This window comes from Peromyscus leucopus, chromosome 1 (assembly GCF_004664715.2).
Source record: "Peromyscus leucopus breed LL Stock chromosome 1, UCI_PerLeu_2.1, whole genome shotgun sequence".
Taxonomy (NCBI): Eukaryota; Metazoa; Chordata; class Mammalia; order Rodentia; family Cricetidae; genus Peromyscus; species Peromyscus leucopus.
Window position 1 is genome coordinate 108209436 of NC_051063.1, and position 18998 is coordinate 108228433.

General features: G+C 48.5%; 1 protein-coding gene across 1 annotated transcript in view; it reads right to left on the reverse strand.

Annotated features, from left to right (window-relative positions):
- Nucleotides 1-15560: 15560 nt before the first annotated feature.
- Tenm4 (teneurin transmembrane protein 4) overlaps nt 15561-18998 on the reverse strand; it is a 2730446-nt gene continuing 2727008 nt past the window's right edge. The window contains 1 exon segment of the mRNA XM_037206447.1: nt 15561-16535. Coding sequence (XP_037062342.1) covers nt 15777-16535 — 759 coding nt within the window. The 3' untranslated portion in view covers nt 15561-15776.

An 18998-nucleotide genomic window follows, 5' to 3' on the forward strand; every position in this document is an offset into this window, starting at 1 on the left:
TTTTCTTGGTGAGTTTGGGCGGCGGTTTGGGATTTTCAAAGAATGGGTCCATCTCACAGAAGTTGTAAAACTTGTGTATATAAAGTTGTTCATAGTGTTCTCTAGTTAGTCTTTTAATTTTTTCTTGAATCTGTGGTAATATTCCTCATTTCATTCCTTGTATCTATGTCTTCTCTCTTCCTCTATTTATTAAATTTTATTAATATTTTTCTTCTTTTTTATTTAAAAGTTTTTTTCATTTTACATATAAACCGCATTCCCCCCCTCCCCTCCTCCTGCTTCCCCCACCTCCTCCCTACTCTGTCTCCCAACCACTCCTCAGAGAAGGTAAGGCCTCCCATAGGGAGTCAATAAGGTCTGGCATACCAAGTTGAGGCAGGACCAAGCCCCTCCCCACTGCATCAAGGCTGAGCAAGGTGTCCCTCCATAGGGAATGGACTCTAAAAGCCAGTTCACGCACCAGGGATAAATCCTAGTCTCACTGCCAGGGGCCTCACAAATTGCCCAAGCCACACAACTGTCACCCACATTCCGAAGGTCTAGTAATTTTATTAATATTTTAAAAGTATGATTTCATTGATTTTCAGGGCCTTGCTCGTTGTCTGTTTAATTGATTTCTTCATTATGTCTTTTCTGCCTGCCTTAGGTTTCTTCTGCCCTTACTCTCCAGTTCCTTAGGGTGGACGGCTTATTGATTTGAGCCCATACTCTGCTTCAGTTACATTAAACTTGTGGGATTTCATTCTTTGAATCAGGTAATGGAATTGTGTGGTGATAGTCCCACACGTATTGGAAGAGGACGTGCACTGTATATTGTTGCTGGGTAGAGCACAGAGTCAATCAGCTCCAGCTGGGTGATGGTTGGCAGAGCACTGGGTCTACCAGATCTAGCACTGAGTGATCAGATCTGGTTGGTTGATGCTGGGCAGAGCACTGAGTGATCACATCTGGCTGGTTGATGATGATTGGCAGAGCACTGAGTCCATCAGTCAATCAGGTCTGGCTGGTTGATGGTTGGTAGAGTACTGAGTGGATCAGATCTGGCTGGTTGATGATGATTGACAGCACTGAGCTGATCAGTCGATCAGTCGATCAGATCTGACTGGTTGACGGTTGGTAGAGCACTAAGTGGGCCAGATCTGGCTGGTTGATGGTTGGCAGAGCATTTGGTGTATCAGATCTAGCTGGTTGATGATGGTTGACAGAGCACCGAGCTGATCAGTTGATCATGTCTGGCTGGTTGATTGTTGGTAGAGTACTGAGTGGATCATGTCTGGCTGGTTGATGGTTGGTAGAGTACTGAGTGGATCAGGTCTGGCTGGTTGATGGTTGGTAGAGTACTGAGTGGATCAGGTCTGGCTGGTTGATGGTTGGTAGAGTACTGAGTGGATCAGGTCTGGCTGGTTGATGGTTGGCACAGTTTTTTTACAACCTCTCCGATTTTCTGCCCACTAATTCTACTGATGACTAACAAAGACACGCATGTTGATGTCTCCAATTATGACTGTGGATCTGTCTCTATCTTCTTTCATTTCTGTCAAGTTTTTTCTCATGCATTTTGAACCTGCTTTCAATGCATGCACAATTAAGTACATTATGTCTTCTTGGTGGATTGACTCTTTTATCATGGTAATTCGTCCCTTTCTTTGAAGTCTGCTCTGTTTGATGTCCATGCAGTCATTCTGACTTGCTTTTGATTACTGTTTTCATGGTATATCTTCTCCCATCATTTCACTTCTAACCTATGCATATCATTAGGTTTGAAGTGACTATTTCACAAAGCATATAGTTGGATCATATTTTTTCCCTGCTTTCTAACATCTCTTTTATTTTGATGTGCTTGTACCAGTTTATGTTTGAAGTCATCACTGACATATTTACATTTAGGCTTTTTTACTGTATTATTTTTCTCTTAGTTTTCTTGATTTCTTTTGTATTTTTTGAGCTTTTTAAAAGTTTATTGTGTTTTTGCCATGTCTTTGCTTTTTAGTCTTTGCTTCAGGACTTAAAACAGGTCATGCTTTGTTCAGAAACAATATCTTATTATGTCGAGTGCAATGTGCAAATATGCTACCCAGGTCCCTTCTGTCCTTTTACTGAAATTCCATCCCAGAGTGCTGACCCTTCCATTTCCAACAGTGAAACGTATTTTAAAGAACTTAAAAATAATTTATTACGGTTACCGAAACAGTTTCCACTTCTGGTGTTTCTTGATTCCCGAGGTTGCAAGTTCCTTTCTGGCCTCATTTCCACTGTCTGAAGAACGTCCCGGAGCAGCTCCGTGAGCGCAGGTACTCGGGAGAAATCCCTTAGCTCACTTCACCTGAGAATTTTCATCTGATCCTCTTTCCTGAAGGTTCTTTTCACTACACTCAGAATTAAGAGCTGACATTTCTTTTCTTTCAGCACTTAGAAACGCTATGGGTCCTGACACAGTGATTTGAGTCATTGTTTCCCTGTAAGCCATGTGTTGTGTTTCCCCCTGAACACTTCCAACTAAAAGAAAAAAATCTTTAATGCATATGTGTGTACATATTCATGTGTGCACATGTGTGGGTGCACATTCGTGTGTGTGTGCGCGCGCGCATGTGGAGGCCAGAGGTTAATGTCGCATGTCTTCCTTCATCATTCTCCACCTTATCTTTTGGGTCCAGGTCTCTGGTTGAACCTGGAGCTCATCAATTTGGTCAGACAGGCTAGCCAGCAAACTCTGCCGGTTTCTGCCTCCCCGGACGTAAGATTTCAGGCTTACACCTTTTCAGATGGTCTCAGTGACCCCCGAGCCTCTAGCCCACCTTCTCAACCGTACTTCCTCTGGCTGACCATGATGAATACTTTCATCAGCTTACTTTAGGCTCACTGATTCTCTTCCTTTTCTTTCCATTCTTCTCCACCTGGCCTGGCCATCAGGTTTCGAGGCTCCTGGTTCTATTTACTTTAGTTGTTACGTTTCACTTGCATCTGCTTTAAATCTATTGATTTTCTCAGGCGGTCTATCTTACCAGCTGCTCCGAGATTCCATTCTTACTTTTATAATAGCTGCTTTAAAATCTCTATGAGACAATTCCCATATCTATGTCATCTCAAAACTGGCTAAATTGAGATTACTGTTTTTTTTCTTCTTTCTTTCTTTCTTTCTTTCTTTCTTTCTTTCTTTCTTTCTTTCTTTCTTTCTTTCTTTCTTTCTTTCTTTCTTTCTTTCATATTTTTGGTTTTTCATGTGTCAACTATCCTGGATACATTTTTAATATAAGGTCATGCCTGGCAGTGGTGGCTCATGTGTTTAATCCCAGTACTTGGGAGGAGGCAGAGACAGGCAGGTCTCTGAGTTCAAGGCCAGCCTGGTCTACAGAGAGAGATCCAGGAGGACAGGCTTCAAAGCTACAGAGAAACCCTGTCTTGATAAACCCAAAAAAAAGGGGGGGGGGAGGTGCTGGGAGAGATGGCTCAGTGGTTAAGAACATTGGCTTCTCTTGCAGAGGTCTTGAGTTCAATTCCCAGCAACCACATGGTGGCTTACATAATGAGATCTGGTGCCCTCTTCTGGTCTGCAGGCATACATGCAGGCAGAACACTGCATAATAAATAAATAAATAAATAAATCTTTAAAAAAAGAATATATATATAAAAGTTTGGATATTATTTAAATCCTAGAGCATTTCTGAAGACTGGCTTTACTTTCATTTATTTAGTCTTCACTTTTTTTTTCCCTTTTGAGACAGGGTTTTCACTATGTAACCCCTACTGGCCTGGACCTTTCTGTGTAGACCAGGCTGGCTTTGAACTCATAGAGCTCTGCCTGCCTGTGCCTCTGGTGTGCCACCACATCTGGCCCATTTATTTATTCTTTTGTGTGGTGCTGAGAATTGAACATAGGGCTTTGCGAGCTTTAGGTGAGGGTTCAGTCATGGAGGTATGTACTCACACCAAGTTGGGTATAGACAACAATTATCAACAACCATTTGTAGACTGTGGTCCCTAAACTGGTTTTCAAAGACTTTATAAAGCTATTGGGATCTGTTCTGCCTGTGTGTCACTGGGCGAGTCTAGGACCAGGCCATGGTCTATTTCTTAGCTTGGTTCTCCAAGCTTAGGATCAGACCTGAGCATGTGGTACCAGGGATGTCTAGGAATCACATGTTCACCAACAGCTTTATGAGTTCCCTGTCATGAGTTCCTCCCTTGCACTGTACAGCTCATGTTTTCTGTTTCCCGAGAACCTCTTTTGGTTTTACCGTCGGAAGCCTCAAGCATTATTTACCACCCTCTGACAGAATCTTCTGCAACTATCCAAATTGCTTCTGAGGCCAATGCATGGGAAGCTGGAGAGAGATGCAACGGGCTCCCTCCATTCTTGAGACAACGCTCCAGTCAGCAGAGCAGCCCCTGTGTGTCCTAGTTGGGGTTAATATTGTTGTGAAGAAACACCATAACAAAAGCAAGCTGAGGAGAAGAGGGTTTATTTGGTTTACGCTTTTTGGCTTACGCTTCTACACCACTGAAGGAAGTCAGGACAGAAACTCAAGCAGGGCAGGAACCTGGAGGCAGGAGCTGATGCAGGGGCCCTGGAGGAGTGCTGCATGCTGGCCTGCTCCTCATGACTTGCTCCTCCTCCCTCATGGCTTGCTCAGCCTGCTTTCTTGTAGAACCCAGAACCACCAACCTAGGGATGGCACCACTGACAATGGGCCGCCCCCATGAATCACTAATGAAGAAAATGCCCTATAGGCTTGCCTGTAGCCTGATCTTACGGAGGCATTTTCCCAGTCAAGGCTCCCTCCTTTCAGATGACTCTAGCTTGTGCTGACATAAAATTAGCCAGCATACCCTACCTCAGACTGTGTATCTGTGGGCCTCTGAAGTCTGACCCTTCTAGAAGGTCCCTTTCCTGTCCTTTTCACATGAAATAGTTGGTTCTTCTGTGAGTTCACTTCTGGATACCCAGGTTCCCTTGAGCAGAGGCTGCGGGATCTCCACTAGTAAAAAAGAAGTATGCCGAGCGCCAACTCAGTGGGACTCGAGGTTCATGTCCGTATCCCCAATCTGCCTGCTTGGGTTTGCTTTTAGAGTGTGCAGGACTCTGCTCTATACATTCTATCAAGTTCTGCAGCTGCTCCTTTCTTGGTATCAGAACCTGAAAGTTCTTCTAAGAGCAATTGCATTTTGCCATGCTTGGTTGATATCCCTGGGAGGCCTGCCCTTTTCTGACGGGAAACAGAGGGGTGGATCTGGGGGAGAGGTGGAGGGAGGGACTAGGAGGAGAGGAGGGAGGGAAACTGCAGTTGGGGTGTGATATATGAAAGAAGAATAGATAAAAGAGAAGAGAAAAGAACAATTGCAAGCAATAAAGAGAAAGCGAACTCAAGAAGTTGGCATTTTCACATTGCGTTAACACCTCCAAATCTCACCACTCCCAGGAGTAGAACTGACAGACTCTATGCCCATCCTGCCCAGATATGGCAGTGTACACATGGACTACTCTTGCTTACAACAATAAGACCCGATTGTTGTAATTGTTCCTACAAGCCTGAGGAGCTTGTGGGAAACGTGGGGCCCAAGAACATAGGAAGTGGCGGCCCTCTGAAGAAATATCAGATTCAGGCTGGATGAAGTTCTGCAGTGTCACTTCCAGATGTCCCCAACAGATAAATGGCATGCAAAGTAAGGCGGAAATTACAAAATGGCTTCAGAAATAGAACAGGTATGAGGGAGATTAAATAATTGTCCTTACGGTATTCATGAGACAACTCAGTGAAGTCAATGTGAACTGCCTAGTGCTGCCTGGCAAATGGTAGATGAAAGTTATTACTACATCAAGCCAATTCTCAGAATCCCATCTCAGTCTCTTCATTTGTAAAGCATTGGCGACATCTTCTCAAAGCTGCTTAAGGACCTGAGGATTCCATCTTATCTGAGCAGAAAGAAAGGCAAAATACCACCAATACCTAGTGTAATGCACATATCAACCACTAGATGGCAGATCAGGCCAGTCTATGTGGAACCGGGGCTCCATGAGATGCTGGTCTTGTTTTTTTTATTAAGAAGCTGCCTGATTTACCAGCCAGCAAGCTTCTCTCTTGCTAGGTAGGCAGCATGGAGCTAAGGGTTAGAGTTGGTGGGATCTTTAGGGAAACAAGTTCTTTTAGAATTCATCTGCAGTGCAAAGAGGTAGTCCTCAGGTCCAGTTGGACCAGTGTTCAAGCATTTCCTGACTTAGCTGTGTCTGGATCTCGCATCTTGTCACCTGAGTCCCACTGCATCCCAACCCATCATGCATTACCTGTGTGCAAGTCCAGTCTGGTTCCACTCTCTTCCTCCCCAGACCAAAGGCAAACTGTACCTATGTACCTACCCATATCTGACATCAGATGCCTTTCAGGGAAAATTTACTAAGTGACTAAATAAACGCACCATGGTTATTCGGTTGGCTTTTGCTAGCAGACTCTTGTTCAGGGTTTATACATTTCCATTTTGTTTCTGAGCCCAAGAGGTAGCCCAGCTAACATAAATAGCATGCTAATTCCTGAAACTCAATTGCTTAGGCTCAAATCTTAGTTGTTCCATTTGCTAGCTGTATGTCTTTCCCAATATGCCTCAGTTTCTCCTCTTGAAGACCGGGGATACTAAGGGCACCTCTTTGAGTACCCTATGGCCAGGGTTAAATGAGCAGATGTACTAGAGTGCTTAGAAAATGCCTGGCATGTCGTAGGTTCCTTGTTCATGTTGACTGCCTCCTGAAGCTTGCCTTGCCCTGAGGAAGACTGCAAAATGCATCCAAAGCAGTTTACCAAGGGCCTGGCATGCCTGCCTGACACTGGCAGCAGCATCTAAGGAAAAGAAGTTCTTCCTCCTCCTCATTGTCACATCATTGACTGTTTGAGGGTGCCAGGGTAAGTCTCCAGCTCCATGAGTCAGGGACACTGCATTATCCACCTTCTTCCAGCCTCGGGCTCAGCAGTGGCTTCTTCAGGTGGCTACGTGAGAGTGCCGGGGACAGCACATTTACCACAGAGGGGTTAGCTCCACAGCGCCTCAAGGACCAGAAAGCACCAGGGCAAAAGAGGAAGGACCCCAAGGCGTATTTTCCTCTGTTTCCTCACTAGAGCCTATCGTGCGAGCTTTTGAGGCAGCTTCTGAGAGTCATTGTTCAGACAGGAGTGGAGCCTACGACCTCGAGGAGCTCCTCTTGTTTGTTTTTAAAACTATGTATGTATGTGTGCATGCATGCATATATATATATATGTATGTATGTATATTTTCATTTGTGTGTGTGCACATGGGTGTGAAGTTCAAGGAACATTTTTCAGTAGTGTGTTCTCTCCTTCCACCATGTGGGTCCTGATATCACCATGTGGGAACTTATGTCACCAGGCTTGGCAGCAAGGACCTTTACCTGCTGAGGCTCTAGTCCTATATTTTGTTATGGGAAGCCATGTCCTGCCTGATCACACATTAGTAAGGATTTCTCTATTCTTCCTAGGTCAGAGGCATACAGAAAGCTAAGAGAGAGAATCAGAGAGAGAATCAGAGAGAGAATCAGAGAAGCCATTTAGATGTCATATGTGTATATGGCTGGCTGTAGGTCACCAGGGATGCTGTATGAAGGTCACCTGAACCCCGGGAAGTGAAGGAACTGGACAGGAGACTGGTGCTGGCCAGCCTTTCTGCAAGGCAGGCTGAAGAGACGGCAAAGTGTGACAGGCGACCCCTAGGTGGTGCTATCGGTGTGACGAAATCGTGAGTGTAACTATGAGCGTGTCTGCAGGAGAGCTGGCAAACGTCTCCCAGAGAAGAGAAGCAAGAGTCCTCATCTAAATACGTTGCAGCCATCTAGTGAGACTTGGGGTGGGAGTGGAGACTGACTTCGGAAACATGCAGGACTGTGCAAGGGGAGACACTAGGAGAGAAGGAGGCAAGTCAAGACTATGTGGCTGTCTGCCTTCTAGTCACCTCTTCTATTCAACTCAGAGTCCCTCTGCTGCCGCCCTCTCGAGACGCTGTCCCCAGCATGCCTTGGTCCCTTTACCCCACCACGTCTTCCACCTGAAATACCCCTTTTCATTCCTTTCTCTCCACCCCCCCCCCCTTTGAGACAGGGTTTCTCTGTGTAGTTTTGGTGCCTGTCCAGGAACTCACTCTGTAGACCAGGCTGGCCTTGAACTCACAGAGATCTACCTGGCTCTGCCTCCCAAGTGCTGGGATTAAAGGCGTGTGCCACTACCACCCGGCTCCTTTCTCTTTTGACTCAGTCAAGGTGTCACCTTCTCCTGGAAGCCTCCCGTGATCTCGACCCCAAAGGAAGAACTGGCTTATAGCTTCTTTCTAACTCATTTTCCTCACACCTCCTCCTAGCACATTGGTAGACTCAGGTGTTTATCATCAAGTGAGGGTTTTCTGGGTTCACTTGATTCGAAGATCTTGGGTGATTTCAATCACAACCCAACATATGCGAGGACTTTCCCACCCACACAGCATAGCCACTCCTTTGGAAATCCAGTGCCCACTTTGTATTGGGGGTCTTGAGAATGTCCTAGAATGCTGAGAGATTATCAACACTGGATAAACAATGTGGACAGGTCACATGGCTCGTATGACCCAGCATAAGATGAAAATAGAGGGTCCTCCCCCCTTACAAAAAGAAAAAGAAGAAAGAATTCAAGATGGCGACAGCAGGACACTGAACTAAGAGCGGGGGTGGGGTGGGGTGGGGGAGGTCCTAAGCAGGAGCCCTGTAGGCTTGCACTGGCCACACCCATGTGGCCGCCTCCAAGTGCAGGAATGCAATACCATCTCGGGTGAGCCTGTATCTGCTGATGGGAACTTGAGAGGTGGTTGTCCGTCTCCAGGTTTCTTCAGTGCATGAAGCCCTTCACATGGGAAATTCCTTGGTTCCCCAACCTTAATACTAAGAGAGTTAGGTAATCCTGGATTCATATTCTGATTCCAGCATTAGACACAAATCATGAACCTACCTACAGCTCCTCTGCAGCACCACCTATTGCCAACGGTTGTGGGTTCAATAAAGATGAATGCCTACTCTGTCTACTGAGACCTCACCATTAGGACATACCACTTGTATGACCCAGAAGTATCTGGTCAGGGAGACTGAGGCAGACATTGGGCCTAAGAGTTGAGTAACACTTGCTCAGTGGGGATCGTCTGCTGTGTGCTTTTGGAACACAATAGGGACAGGGAAGGAATGAAGGGGAGAAGTCCAGAGACCCAGGGGAGGCTGTACAGAATCACAGAGATGCGCGCACCGTTTATCTGACAGATCTACGGTGCTTCCTGTGCCCGCTGCCAGGGTAAACTGGGAGTGAAACCAGATGGAGTCCTGCCACTGTTACCTCAATGCAGCCTGTCCTGCTGACTTGGCTGTACTCATTACGAACCAATGGACATGTATCAGGACACAGGACTCTACCAGCCTCTCTGGATGAAATGAATGAAGGCCGTGTGTGTTCATTCTCCACAGCCAACACTGCCAAGTCTTCGTGAGCTGCCCTAGCAACTTCCTCTTAAGTGTATAGAGAGCCAGAAGCACGTGGCTCTCCAGGGCAGCTGTGACTGATAACTTCACACTGGAGGGGCTGGACCCTTGAGACAAAGAGAGCCCGACCTTAGGCTGATGGGGAGCTGGATTCCTGTTTGGGGCACTGGGAACACTCAGATTAGATTCAATCTCAATCGACTAAGGGAAACTTTCTCTCTCCCATCGTGGCACCATCTTGAACAGCTCAGGTCAGGCTAAGGAGACTGGGAGACTGGGAGAACCTTCTGAGAGTGGGATTTGTCTCAGCGTGGTTTTGAGAATTTATTTCAGCTGGGTGTGAAGATTGTGCTCGAAAGACCGGCAGGGGTGAAGGTCTGGGTGCTTGACTGGGTGCTTGACTGGGTGCTTGACTGGGTGCTTGACTGGGTGCTGACTGGGTGGTGCTGTCTGAGTTCTCAGGCAGCCTACTGTGGCACATGGGAAGGGAGGGTGGCACAGAGGCCTAGCGCAGCTGCCCCACTGGGAGAAAGGGGAGATTTTGCTGACTCGGGGCATCAGAAGTGCCACACATGTTAGGCAGTTTATTATGCACAAAGCGTCAAGGGTAGTGTAGTCACCCACAGTTCTCCAAGGAGCAACACCGGGGACCTACTGGAGATGCGCATTCCGGGGCGACACCCAGGCCTGCTTACTCAGTAATCCAGGGGCGAGAGGAGGTGCTATGCTTTCATAAACTGCAAGACCAAGTTTGCGAAGCACTGGGGTAGTGTGAAGGAAGAGTGCTCAGCTTTGGACAGCAGTTAAGGCAGGGGGGCTGGGTTGCCTGGACTGGGCTGGGGAGAGGGCGTTTCTGGTGCTCGGAGCAGTGTCCTGCTTTACGTACTTCCTTTTCTAAGTGATCCGAGAAGCAACCACCCACGAGGTGTGTGCCCCCACCTCTCAGGTAATTAAGTGACCCACCAAAGGTCAGCTCACGGCACCGGAGTCCCCTCTGTGCCCATCTGACTCACAGTGGAAGGTCTTCACTGCGGCTGCTGCCTGCCGCTCTGCAGGGGAGCGGCCATCCGGCCTGGGTGGAGGGAAGGGGCCTCTAGCTTGAAGCTCCTTTCCCCAGAGCTTGGTGTGGGCCAACCCCAAGGCCAACGAGAGTGGCATGACATTCCTGGCCCCGAAGGCCGGTGATTTGAAGTTTCCCATGCACACCCGGAGCAGGGCTCCCTAAATAACCCGCTTTCATCCCTGACTCTGAGGGCAACACAGCTTAAGTGTGAGATTAAATGAGAGAAGGACCCGTAGAACCATGTTAGATGGAAAAGAACCCAGTGAGGTAAACACACTGCTGAAGGAGGCTTTTTCCTCTCTCCCTAAGCTGTACCAAGCGATTATAATCACATCTCAGTTGAACATGGACCTGTTCGTTTGTAAGGTGCAGTGTCCCTGTGGCAGGTCCTGTGTCTTGTGGACAGGGTCAGGTGTTCCTGCCCTTTGGAGTCTGTCTCTGAAGCCAGTGAACATAGGAACCAGGACAGGACATGGCCCGGGGGGTGGGGGGAAGCTTGGCACTATCTGAGGTGGGAGCCGCTTCTATATTCACCCCATCTTTTAGTAAAGTGAGGTCTCCTGTTTTCTGTGGCCCTCTGGACATCGCTGTCCATGACAGGTAGGACCTGCTAAGGACTCCAGGGCTAAGGCGGGGTCTTCCTCCAGCCCTCCAGATAACTGCCACTGTCTCCCAATAAAGGCCACTGCACACCTTTAAACACAAAATAGTCTTTTATTTGTCAACGAAGGCTACACGGGATCACTTCTGGTTTTCTTTTTATGCTTTTCCCCCCTTTTTTTCTAGAAGGTATCTACATCTGCATTTATTTACAGCCTTGTTGGTATTTACACAGTCAAGAATACAGTGTTAGAAACACAAAAGTGTTGAGAAAAAAACTTCTCAAAATTAGTTCCAGACTTCAGGAAAACATTTCCACATGGTAAGGCCAGAGTCTCCCGTGTCGGTCATCCAGAGGCAGCTCAGAATTGTCCCTTGCCAGAGCTGCGGGTTCAGAGGTCCTCAGAACAACGGGCACGTTTAGAACAGTGGGGTTCTGGTGGTGAGTGGATCAGAGCTGCTGGGGACCCCCAGACATCTGTGGGTCTGCTTCTGCTGGGACAGCCGAGCCTGCCCATGGGCAGTCATCCCTGAAACATCTGCCCTTAGAATCAATCACATTTTTCTTAGGGACCAGGAAGTAGCCCAGTCTTATGCCTTTGGCATTCCCCAGAGGGTAAGAAACACAACACAGGGCCCACCAAGGCCTCCCAAACATAACACAAGGTCCCCACCCCACGCCTTCCCGCCTTTGATCCTCCACAACACCCGGAAACCTCTGAGCGCACCACTGTTCAGGGCAGTCAAGTACACAAGGCTGGTTTTGAGAATGAAAGGTTGGAGAGGATAAAGTTTCTCTCTGTCACCTGAGCAATGAGTCTTTACAATGAGTTTGCTGTTTTGGGAAGGCTAAATAAAAAGGCCTTGAACTACAGAGTTCCTTTTCCGCTTCCTTCCCCTCCCACAAAATATAGACAATGGTTTTGACCTAGCTGAGGATGGCATATCTCCCATGGAGGGCTTTTCGTCCTGATGAAGACTCCAGGAGAAAGGGGAGGCTGGGTCTTTCTGGGACCCCATGGGAGGCGAGTCCCCCCATCCCCAGGATGGGGAGCCACCTCTTGGGCTAAGTAGCTGCTGTGAGGGGTGAAGAACATTCTCATCTTTGTGTGATGCGTCATCAAATCCCCCAAGTCCGGCACCCTGAAAGCCAGCAAGCTCCTCTTCCTGGGTACAAAGCTCGCTGTCATTGTTCCCACCGAGTGGCCACCAGAAATGCGAGGGCTGCCAATGGCAAAGCTGTTTTCTAAGATGTCACATTGAAAACCTTGTCTACAAAGGCAGCAACTTAGAAGTCACAGCTGAGAGGCCCCTTGTTCTTCCTCCCTTGCTCCGTGTCTGTGAAGCCCTGCCCGGTTAACTCAGCTCTTACGCTGCTCCATCATCTGCTCCCTGCCCCCATCCCATCCCTGTTATTTGCAGGCACTTGTCCAGCCTCAGTCTCCCATTAGCTTCCTAGCGTTTCTTTTAAATCTTGCATCCCTCAGTTGAGTCAGGCACTGGTGTGAACCTTCAGCTAATTCTCCACCAGCGATTCTGAGCCAAGTGTCAGAGGCTAAGGAGTGGTTTACCGCGGAGTCGATATCACCGCTGTACCCTCTAGTGATGCTTGTCTGGGAGAGGATTGTAAAGGGGTGGTGGGTCTCAGGGTATAGAAGACAAAACTGGGACTTGATAAGGTCTTGGTTAAGGTCATGAAGGAGGGGCTGAGGCTGAGGGGCTGATTGGCAGTTATGGAGGGTGGAGGAGGCAGGAACTACTTGAAACGAACCTTAGCGGTTCAGAAGCTACCACCCTTCAGAATCGCAAACATCGACCAGTGAGGAAGACCTGGTTACTCTGTCAAGTGGATAGATGTAGTTAGTGCCCAAAAGACAGGTGCTGTCCAGGATGACATTTAATACTCAAAGCCTTCTACATAGGCAAAAGAAACTGTGGCTTATGCCTTCAAACCCACCTGGGAGGTGGAATCCAAACTTAAAGGGCCAAGGTCAGAGTACCCATTCAGAGAGGACAGTATCAGCATAAGGTAGAGCCACACGGTGCTGTCTAGCCTGCAGCTGAGGTCCTCTATAGCTCAGGGAAGCTTGCTTGTTTCCCCTGTAGGATCTAGGTACTCTTTCTGGGATGGAGCCCAGGAAAAATATTGGGTCATTCCTTTAAAAAAAAAAGAACACCCAATAATTCACTGTGTTTACTAATCCCTAAAAATCTATTCTTTGAGGAGAAAGGTAGTGGAGGAGGAAGACACAGGCTGGACAGGTACAAGGAGATGGTCACATGTGGTCTCTGGGTTACAAGTAAATGTCCTCAGCACATCTCAGCCAACGTCAGGCAGCCAGCACGGGTTAGATCAAGGAGGCCAACTCACAGGACAACTCTGCCCAAAGGATCCTCATTGCAAAAGGACATTTTGAGAGGCATACGTCTTTTGGATACAAAAAGAATTATGTTTTTCAGGTCAAACTGTTTTCTATCTCATCCAAGAACAATCGTGCCAGAAGGGAGTCCCCATTACCAGCTCATGCTGGGTACAGTGGGCCTGAGAGGCCATCGGATCTGACCCAGCAGAGCTCTGATCCAGAGGCAATGAGCATCCAGTGGATGAAGCGGGCCATGACACACTGTTGCAGCAGTGTGACATATTATTTTTGGAATCAGGAAGAGCACTTAGCGAAGACACATCCTCTAATCCCAGTGGGACAACATAAGGCGAGATGTCCCCTCCCCGAGAAGCGTTGGACACCTCCCTCTGCCAGGCAGAACCCAGACTCCACATCGCTCTGATTCTCATGCAGTAAGAGACCTTCTTGGTTTCATTAACTCATGTCGTATTCTGAAGACTCTGTAAGGCTATAAAGGTGCCATGAGCTTATCAGTCCAACAAGGTTTCCACGGGGAATAGCTTAGACTCAGAATTCATTTTCCACACTTAATGCAAATGTAACCCATAAAAGTCCTATTTTCTAAGAAGCCCGGCTCAAAAGGAAGCATTTGGCTTCCCCCCTGTCTCCCAGAGCCTCCTGTGAGTGCTAACGACAATGGTTTCTAGGCAGACAAACCACGAAAGGAATCCTCCAGTGAGCTCCCAGCTCTTGCTGTGACACTCTTCTGCACTCAGACCTCCCCTGGCCCGCTGGCTGCTGCCTTCCTCGGGGCAGCCCCCCAGCATGGGCTGCACTGTGCCTACCCTCGTCCGGATGATGTGTGCATATGTGCAGAGGTCTTCACAGGAACAAAGCTAGCCTGGCCTTCTGGATCCACGGGCACCAGCCTCTGGCGCCACCATCCCTGATCCCAGTGGGGTTGAATGACCCTGATAGGCCATACCAAAAGAGCTCTTTCCTCTTATTTCAAAACAAAACCCCAAACAATCCTGGCTGGGGTTCTCCAGTGAAGAACTCCACAGAAGGGACTTCCTGAAAGTCCAGGCTCTGGGACTCCAGAGCCTCTGGGAATAGTCTGTAGAGGGAGGCAGAAGAAACGCCAGGAGCTGGTTACAAGGATCCCTGGCTCACGCTTTTGCTGACTTCTTTCTTTGGCTGGTTTGTTTCTCACACATCTTTCCGGGATCAAACGCCATCAGGCATCTCTTGCCACACTCCAGATTCTCAGTGGTGGCAGCTGAGTACTGGAGGGATAATAACCCAAAGCCATGGGGACAGGGCTTCCTTGTTCCCTGGACTTGGAGGGCTTGCTGCGCAGTGCTGGGTCTCACGTCTGACTTTGGGAGAGAGGAGGAGATGAGCGAGGGACATCGTGGAAGGTCAACCACTCACAGACATCCTGGTGCTTTCGCCCCTTGGAAAGGATGGGGCTCCAAGTCCAGGATGTTCCATCACCAGACTGGGGAAAGGACCTAGGAGACACTTTCTCTACTTCATTATGGGGCTGGGGCTGGCACTGACAGCTACACTAGAGATTTGCAAAAGGGAGGGGGGGGCGCTTCATTTAGCATCAAAATATAAAGCTCGGACAGGAGTTGGGGGTGGCTTGAAAAGGTGCTCAACAACATCACGGAATTTTCCAGAGCATGATGTAGGTCCTCAGGAGGCACAAAACATGGTGAAGAGAAACTCACCACTCTCTGTGGGAGCCTGACCGAAGCTCCCGAGGCCCGCAAGGCCCCGTTCCTCTCCGCACCCGTCACCCCCACCCGACCCCGGTCTAAGAAGAAAGGGCTACACATGGGACAAGTTAGACACTCATGTCTCACATCACACTGGGGACCTAGGGATGGATGAGGACACACCCAAGGGGATGTGTACCCCAAAGAGAGGAGAAATGTACCCCAAACAACAGGGAAAATTCCTCAAGGAAAAAAGGGAACAAAAGAAAATAAAGTTATCATTGTGGTCACACTACAGGAAAAAAAAAAACCAAAACTTCCATTTTTTTGCAAAAAAAAAAAAAAAAAAAGTATGAAGGCCAAATTAGTGTTTTTCTTAAAAAAAAAAAAAAGGATGTTGCACAAATTAACAATGCAACCAATATCTTTCTGTTTTGTTTTCTGCACTTGTTAAAAAAAAGTTTTTGTTTTTTTGTTAAGTACAACACAGTCAGGTACATGGACACAGAAGAGTGGCTGTCTTTGGCAAGAAGTCCAGGCCTTGGCCCTCTCTGTCACCTTCGGCCCATCTCGCTCTGTCTCATGAAGTGGATGTTGTTGGCGCTGTCCGACAGTTCTGGGTACTGCTCAACAGAGGTCACAAAGAAGCCGTCGTAGCCTTGCACCCGCCCTGTGTTCAGCACCTGCTGCCTCTCCCCCTCTGTCCAGGCCCGGAGGCCTTCCTCCCCTTCCCGCAGTCTTTGCTGCTCCCGGGCCCAAGCCTGGCGGACAGCTCTCTGCCTGGCCAGCTCCAGCACCCGTGCCTTTTCTTCATCCACGGTTGTCCCATAGCGGGTGTTCAGGCACAGCGCCCTGTACTGCAGCTGGATGTCTGTGTACCGTCTAGTCCTGCCACTGAGCATCGTGTTGATCTGGGACACAGTGACGTTGACCCCGTTCTCCAGGGTTCGCCGCCCCCCACTGAGGCCCAGGATGGCCAGGTCACCTTCAGAAGGTCCTGGTTTCACAAAGTAATGGGTATCTATCCCATCAATGGTGAAGTGAAGGTTCTCTAGATAGTGGGCATTGTTCAAGATGGCCGCAATCCTCCGCCCATCCTCATTGGCCACACTGATGATGTCTGTGGTCACTCGACCATCTTTCAAGGCAAACTTGACCCCCTTGCCAAAGATGGAACCACTGGAGGCAAACTTCTTTGTCTCTGGGGCCTGCTGGCAGCTGGTGATGGTGGAGCCATAAAGCTGGTCAAAGCGTTCCAAGGTAACAAAGGCCTTGAGTTGCTTCTGGACTTCACATTGTACCCCGAGGATAGACTGATGGGAGAGGGCCATGAAAAAGAGAGAGGGAGAGAGTAAGACAAGGGGAAAAACAGACCCCCAAAGCACTGAGAATCAGTGCAAAAGGCGAAGTCAAACCTACAGGTATTTATTAGCTTGTAGCATCTGTTTTGATGGTGCTGACCATCAGAACACCTAGCCATCCTTCATCCATTCATCCCCACAACCTTCTATTCAGGGCCAGTTCAGAGAGCAGCTGCTCTGGCCAGGTCCTTTTCTGAGCAGTGGGGATACAGAATGAACTGGACATCACCTTTGCCCTCAAAGAACTCATTGTTTCATAGGCCCAGACAGACATGACAACAATATTACCACCAAATGTAATGACTGGTGGTCTAAAGGATGGAATAGTTAATAGGTACAGCAGCATTTCTTGTTCTTCAAGCTCAGGAATTACCATTCAACCCTGCTTGACCCTCATAGTAGATACTGTTATTATTTGTAGGTCACTTTTTTTTTTGAGACAGAGTCTCACTGTGTATCCCTGGCTGAGCTGGAACTCACCATGTAGACCAGGCTGACCTCAAAATCAGAGATCCACCTGGCTCTGCTTTCCAAGTGCTGGGATTAAAGGTGTGTGCCACCACATTCAGTTTCAAGTTCACTTCTAAGGAAACTAAGGCTCCTCACGGGCCTACTCCACGTTAGTATTCAAACCCAGGTCTGTCTGACTCTGGAGGCCAGTGTCAAGGGCAGCTGCAGCAGTGAGAAGCAAACAGAGCTCAGGAGATGCTCAACCTAATGGTGGGGAAGAGAGGGAGCAGGTAGGGTTCCAAGGAGAGGGCCAAGCCCGAGTTAGGCCTTCAAGGGTGTGGAGGGTGATGTTAGCGGAGGGATGGCGAGAAACGCATGGTATTAGGAAAGCCAAGCATTGTCTCAGGCCCTCACTTTGTTCTATTGCTCCGCACCCCCATTATCCAAACTTTCCATGAACAGTCTGCGGCCCACAGTGCCTCCTTGGACCCCCTCAAGTGTCCCTGCACTTGGCTGCTGTGGGGTCAGGTTGGACCCCGTCGGCTTGGTGTACCATCTCTCTGGCCCTCCCACTCTCCAGGAGCTCGGGGAAGCTGTGCTCAGGGCTCTAGGGCTTTATCAGCCACTCAGGGCACAGGCTTTAGCAACAGACCCATCAGCCTCCCACTGAAATTAAGTCCTCTTTATAATTAATAGAACCCTGTCTGTGAACAATTATTTCCTAGAGTTTCACAAAAGCCGGAGTGCTCAACAACAAAGATCTCCAATGCTTGCCAAGGGCAGAAATCAATAATTCATTGACAGGCAAGGTTGGCAAACAGGCAGTCAGAGACAGGGACGCTGGGGAGCACCGAGGAAACCTGGCGGGGGAGGAAGCACTGTGGGGCTGGAATCAGCCTTGGGGACAGCAGACGCTGGGACATCTGGACTCAGGGGCTGGGGTAGTAAGGTCCGGTACAGGCTAGGGCAGAAGCAGGAGGGGCTCTGTGGCCAGGCAGACTCAGGTTCATGTCCTCTTCTGTCATTTCCCAGCTGAACATCCTTGGGTAAGTTTCTCTGAGCCCGGCCCCCTTATTTATGAAATGGGCTGTTTACGTGGTTCAGGTGTTATGTGTCCCAGAAGCCCCTACAATGTGCTAGCCTGTGTGTTGGCCACTAACTAACTGAGATGCATAACTTAAGCTGTTGGGATGCAGCATCTAGTGAAGGAATAAGAAAGAAAATAAAAGTTGAACAGAGCAAACCACTTGAGCAGACTCATCCACAAGTCTGGGAGGCGAGAGCAAAGACAAGCCTAAAGGAATTAATCTAGAAAAAGAAACAGGGACGTGGTGCTGGTGAGCTGGCCCGGTTAGTAAAGGGCTAACCCCACACGCATGAGGACCCCGGTTCAGATCCCCAGCATGCAGGTAAAGAGCTGAGCGTGGAGGTGCACGTCTGTAATCCTGGCAGATACAGGAAGATCCCTGGCTCTGTCGGCCAGCTTGTCTGAATCTGTGAGCTTCTGGCTCAGTGAGAGACACACACAAACATAATCTCTCTCTCCAAAAGCTGACTGTATGTGCGCGTGCACACACACTCCCCCCCCCATGTATACATGTATACCAAAGTGGAGGAAGGGGACTAGGGGAGGGGGAGATCAGGAAATTTTGCAAGCACAGCATCATGCCAGGCGGCACAGCTGCTTCTCCCAGAGTTTTCTATCCCTGGGCTGGCACCCCATGGAAGACTTGGTTTCTGCTGATCTACTCTTGCATTCCACAGGCTGCAGTACAGAGCTGGACACAGAATCTGCTCCTGGTATAGGATTTATGAATGGAGGCTGAGTTGGGGATTAGCAGTGCATGAAGTGAGCAGCAGGTGGGATGAGACTATGGTAAACAATCTTTCCAGCCATATAATTCCAAGTCTTTGAAATCTGGTTGAACAAGGAAGATTTTTTTTTTCTTTCCTAGTCATGTTCAG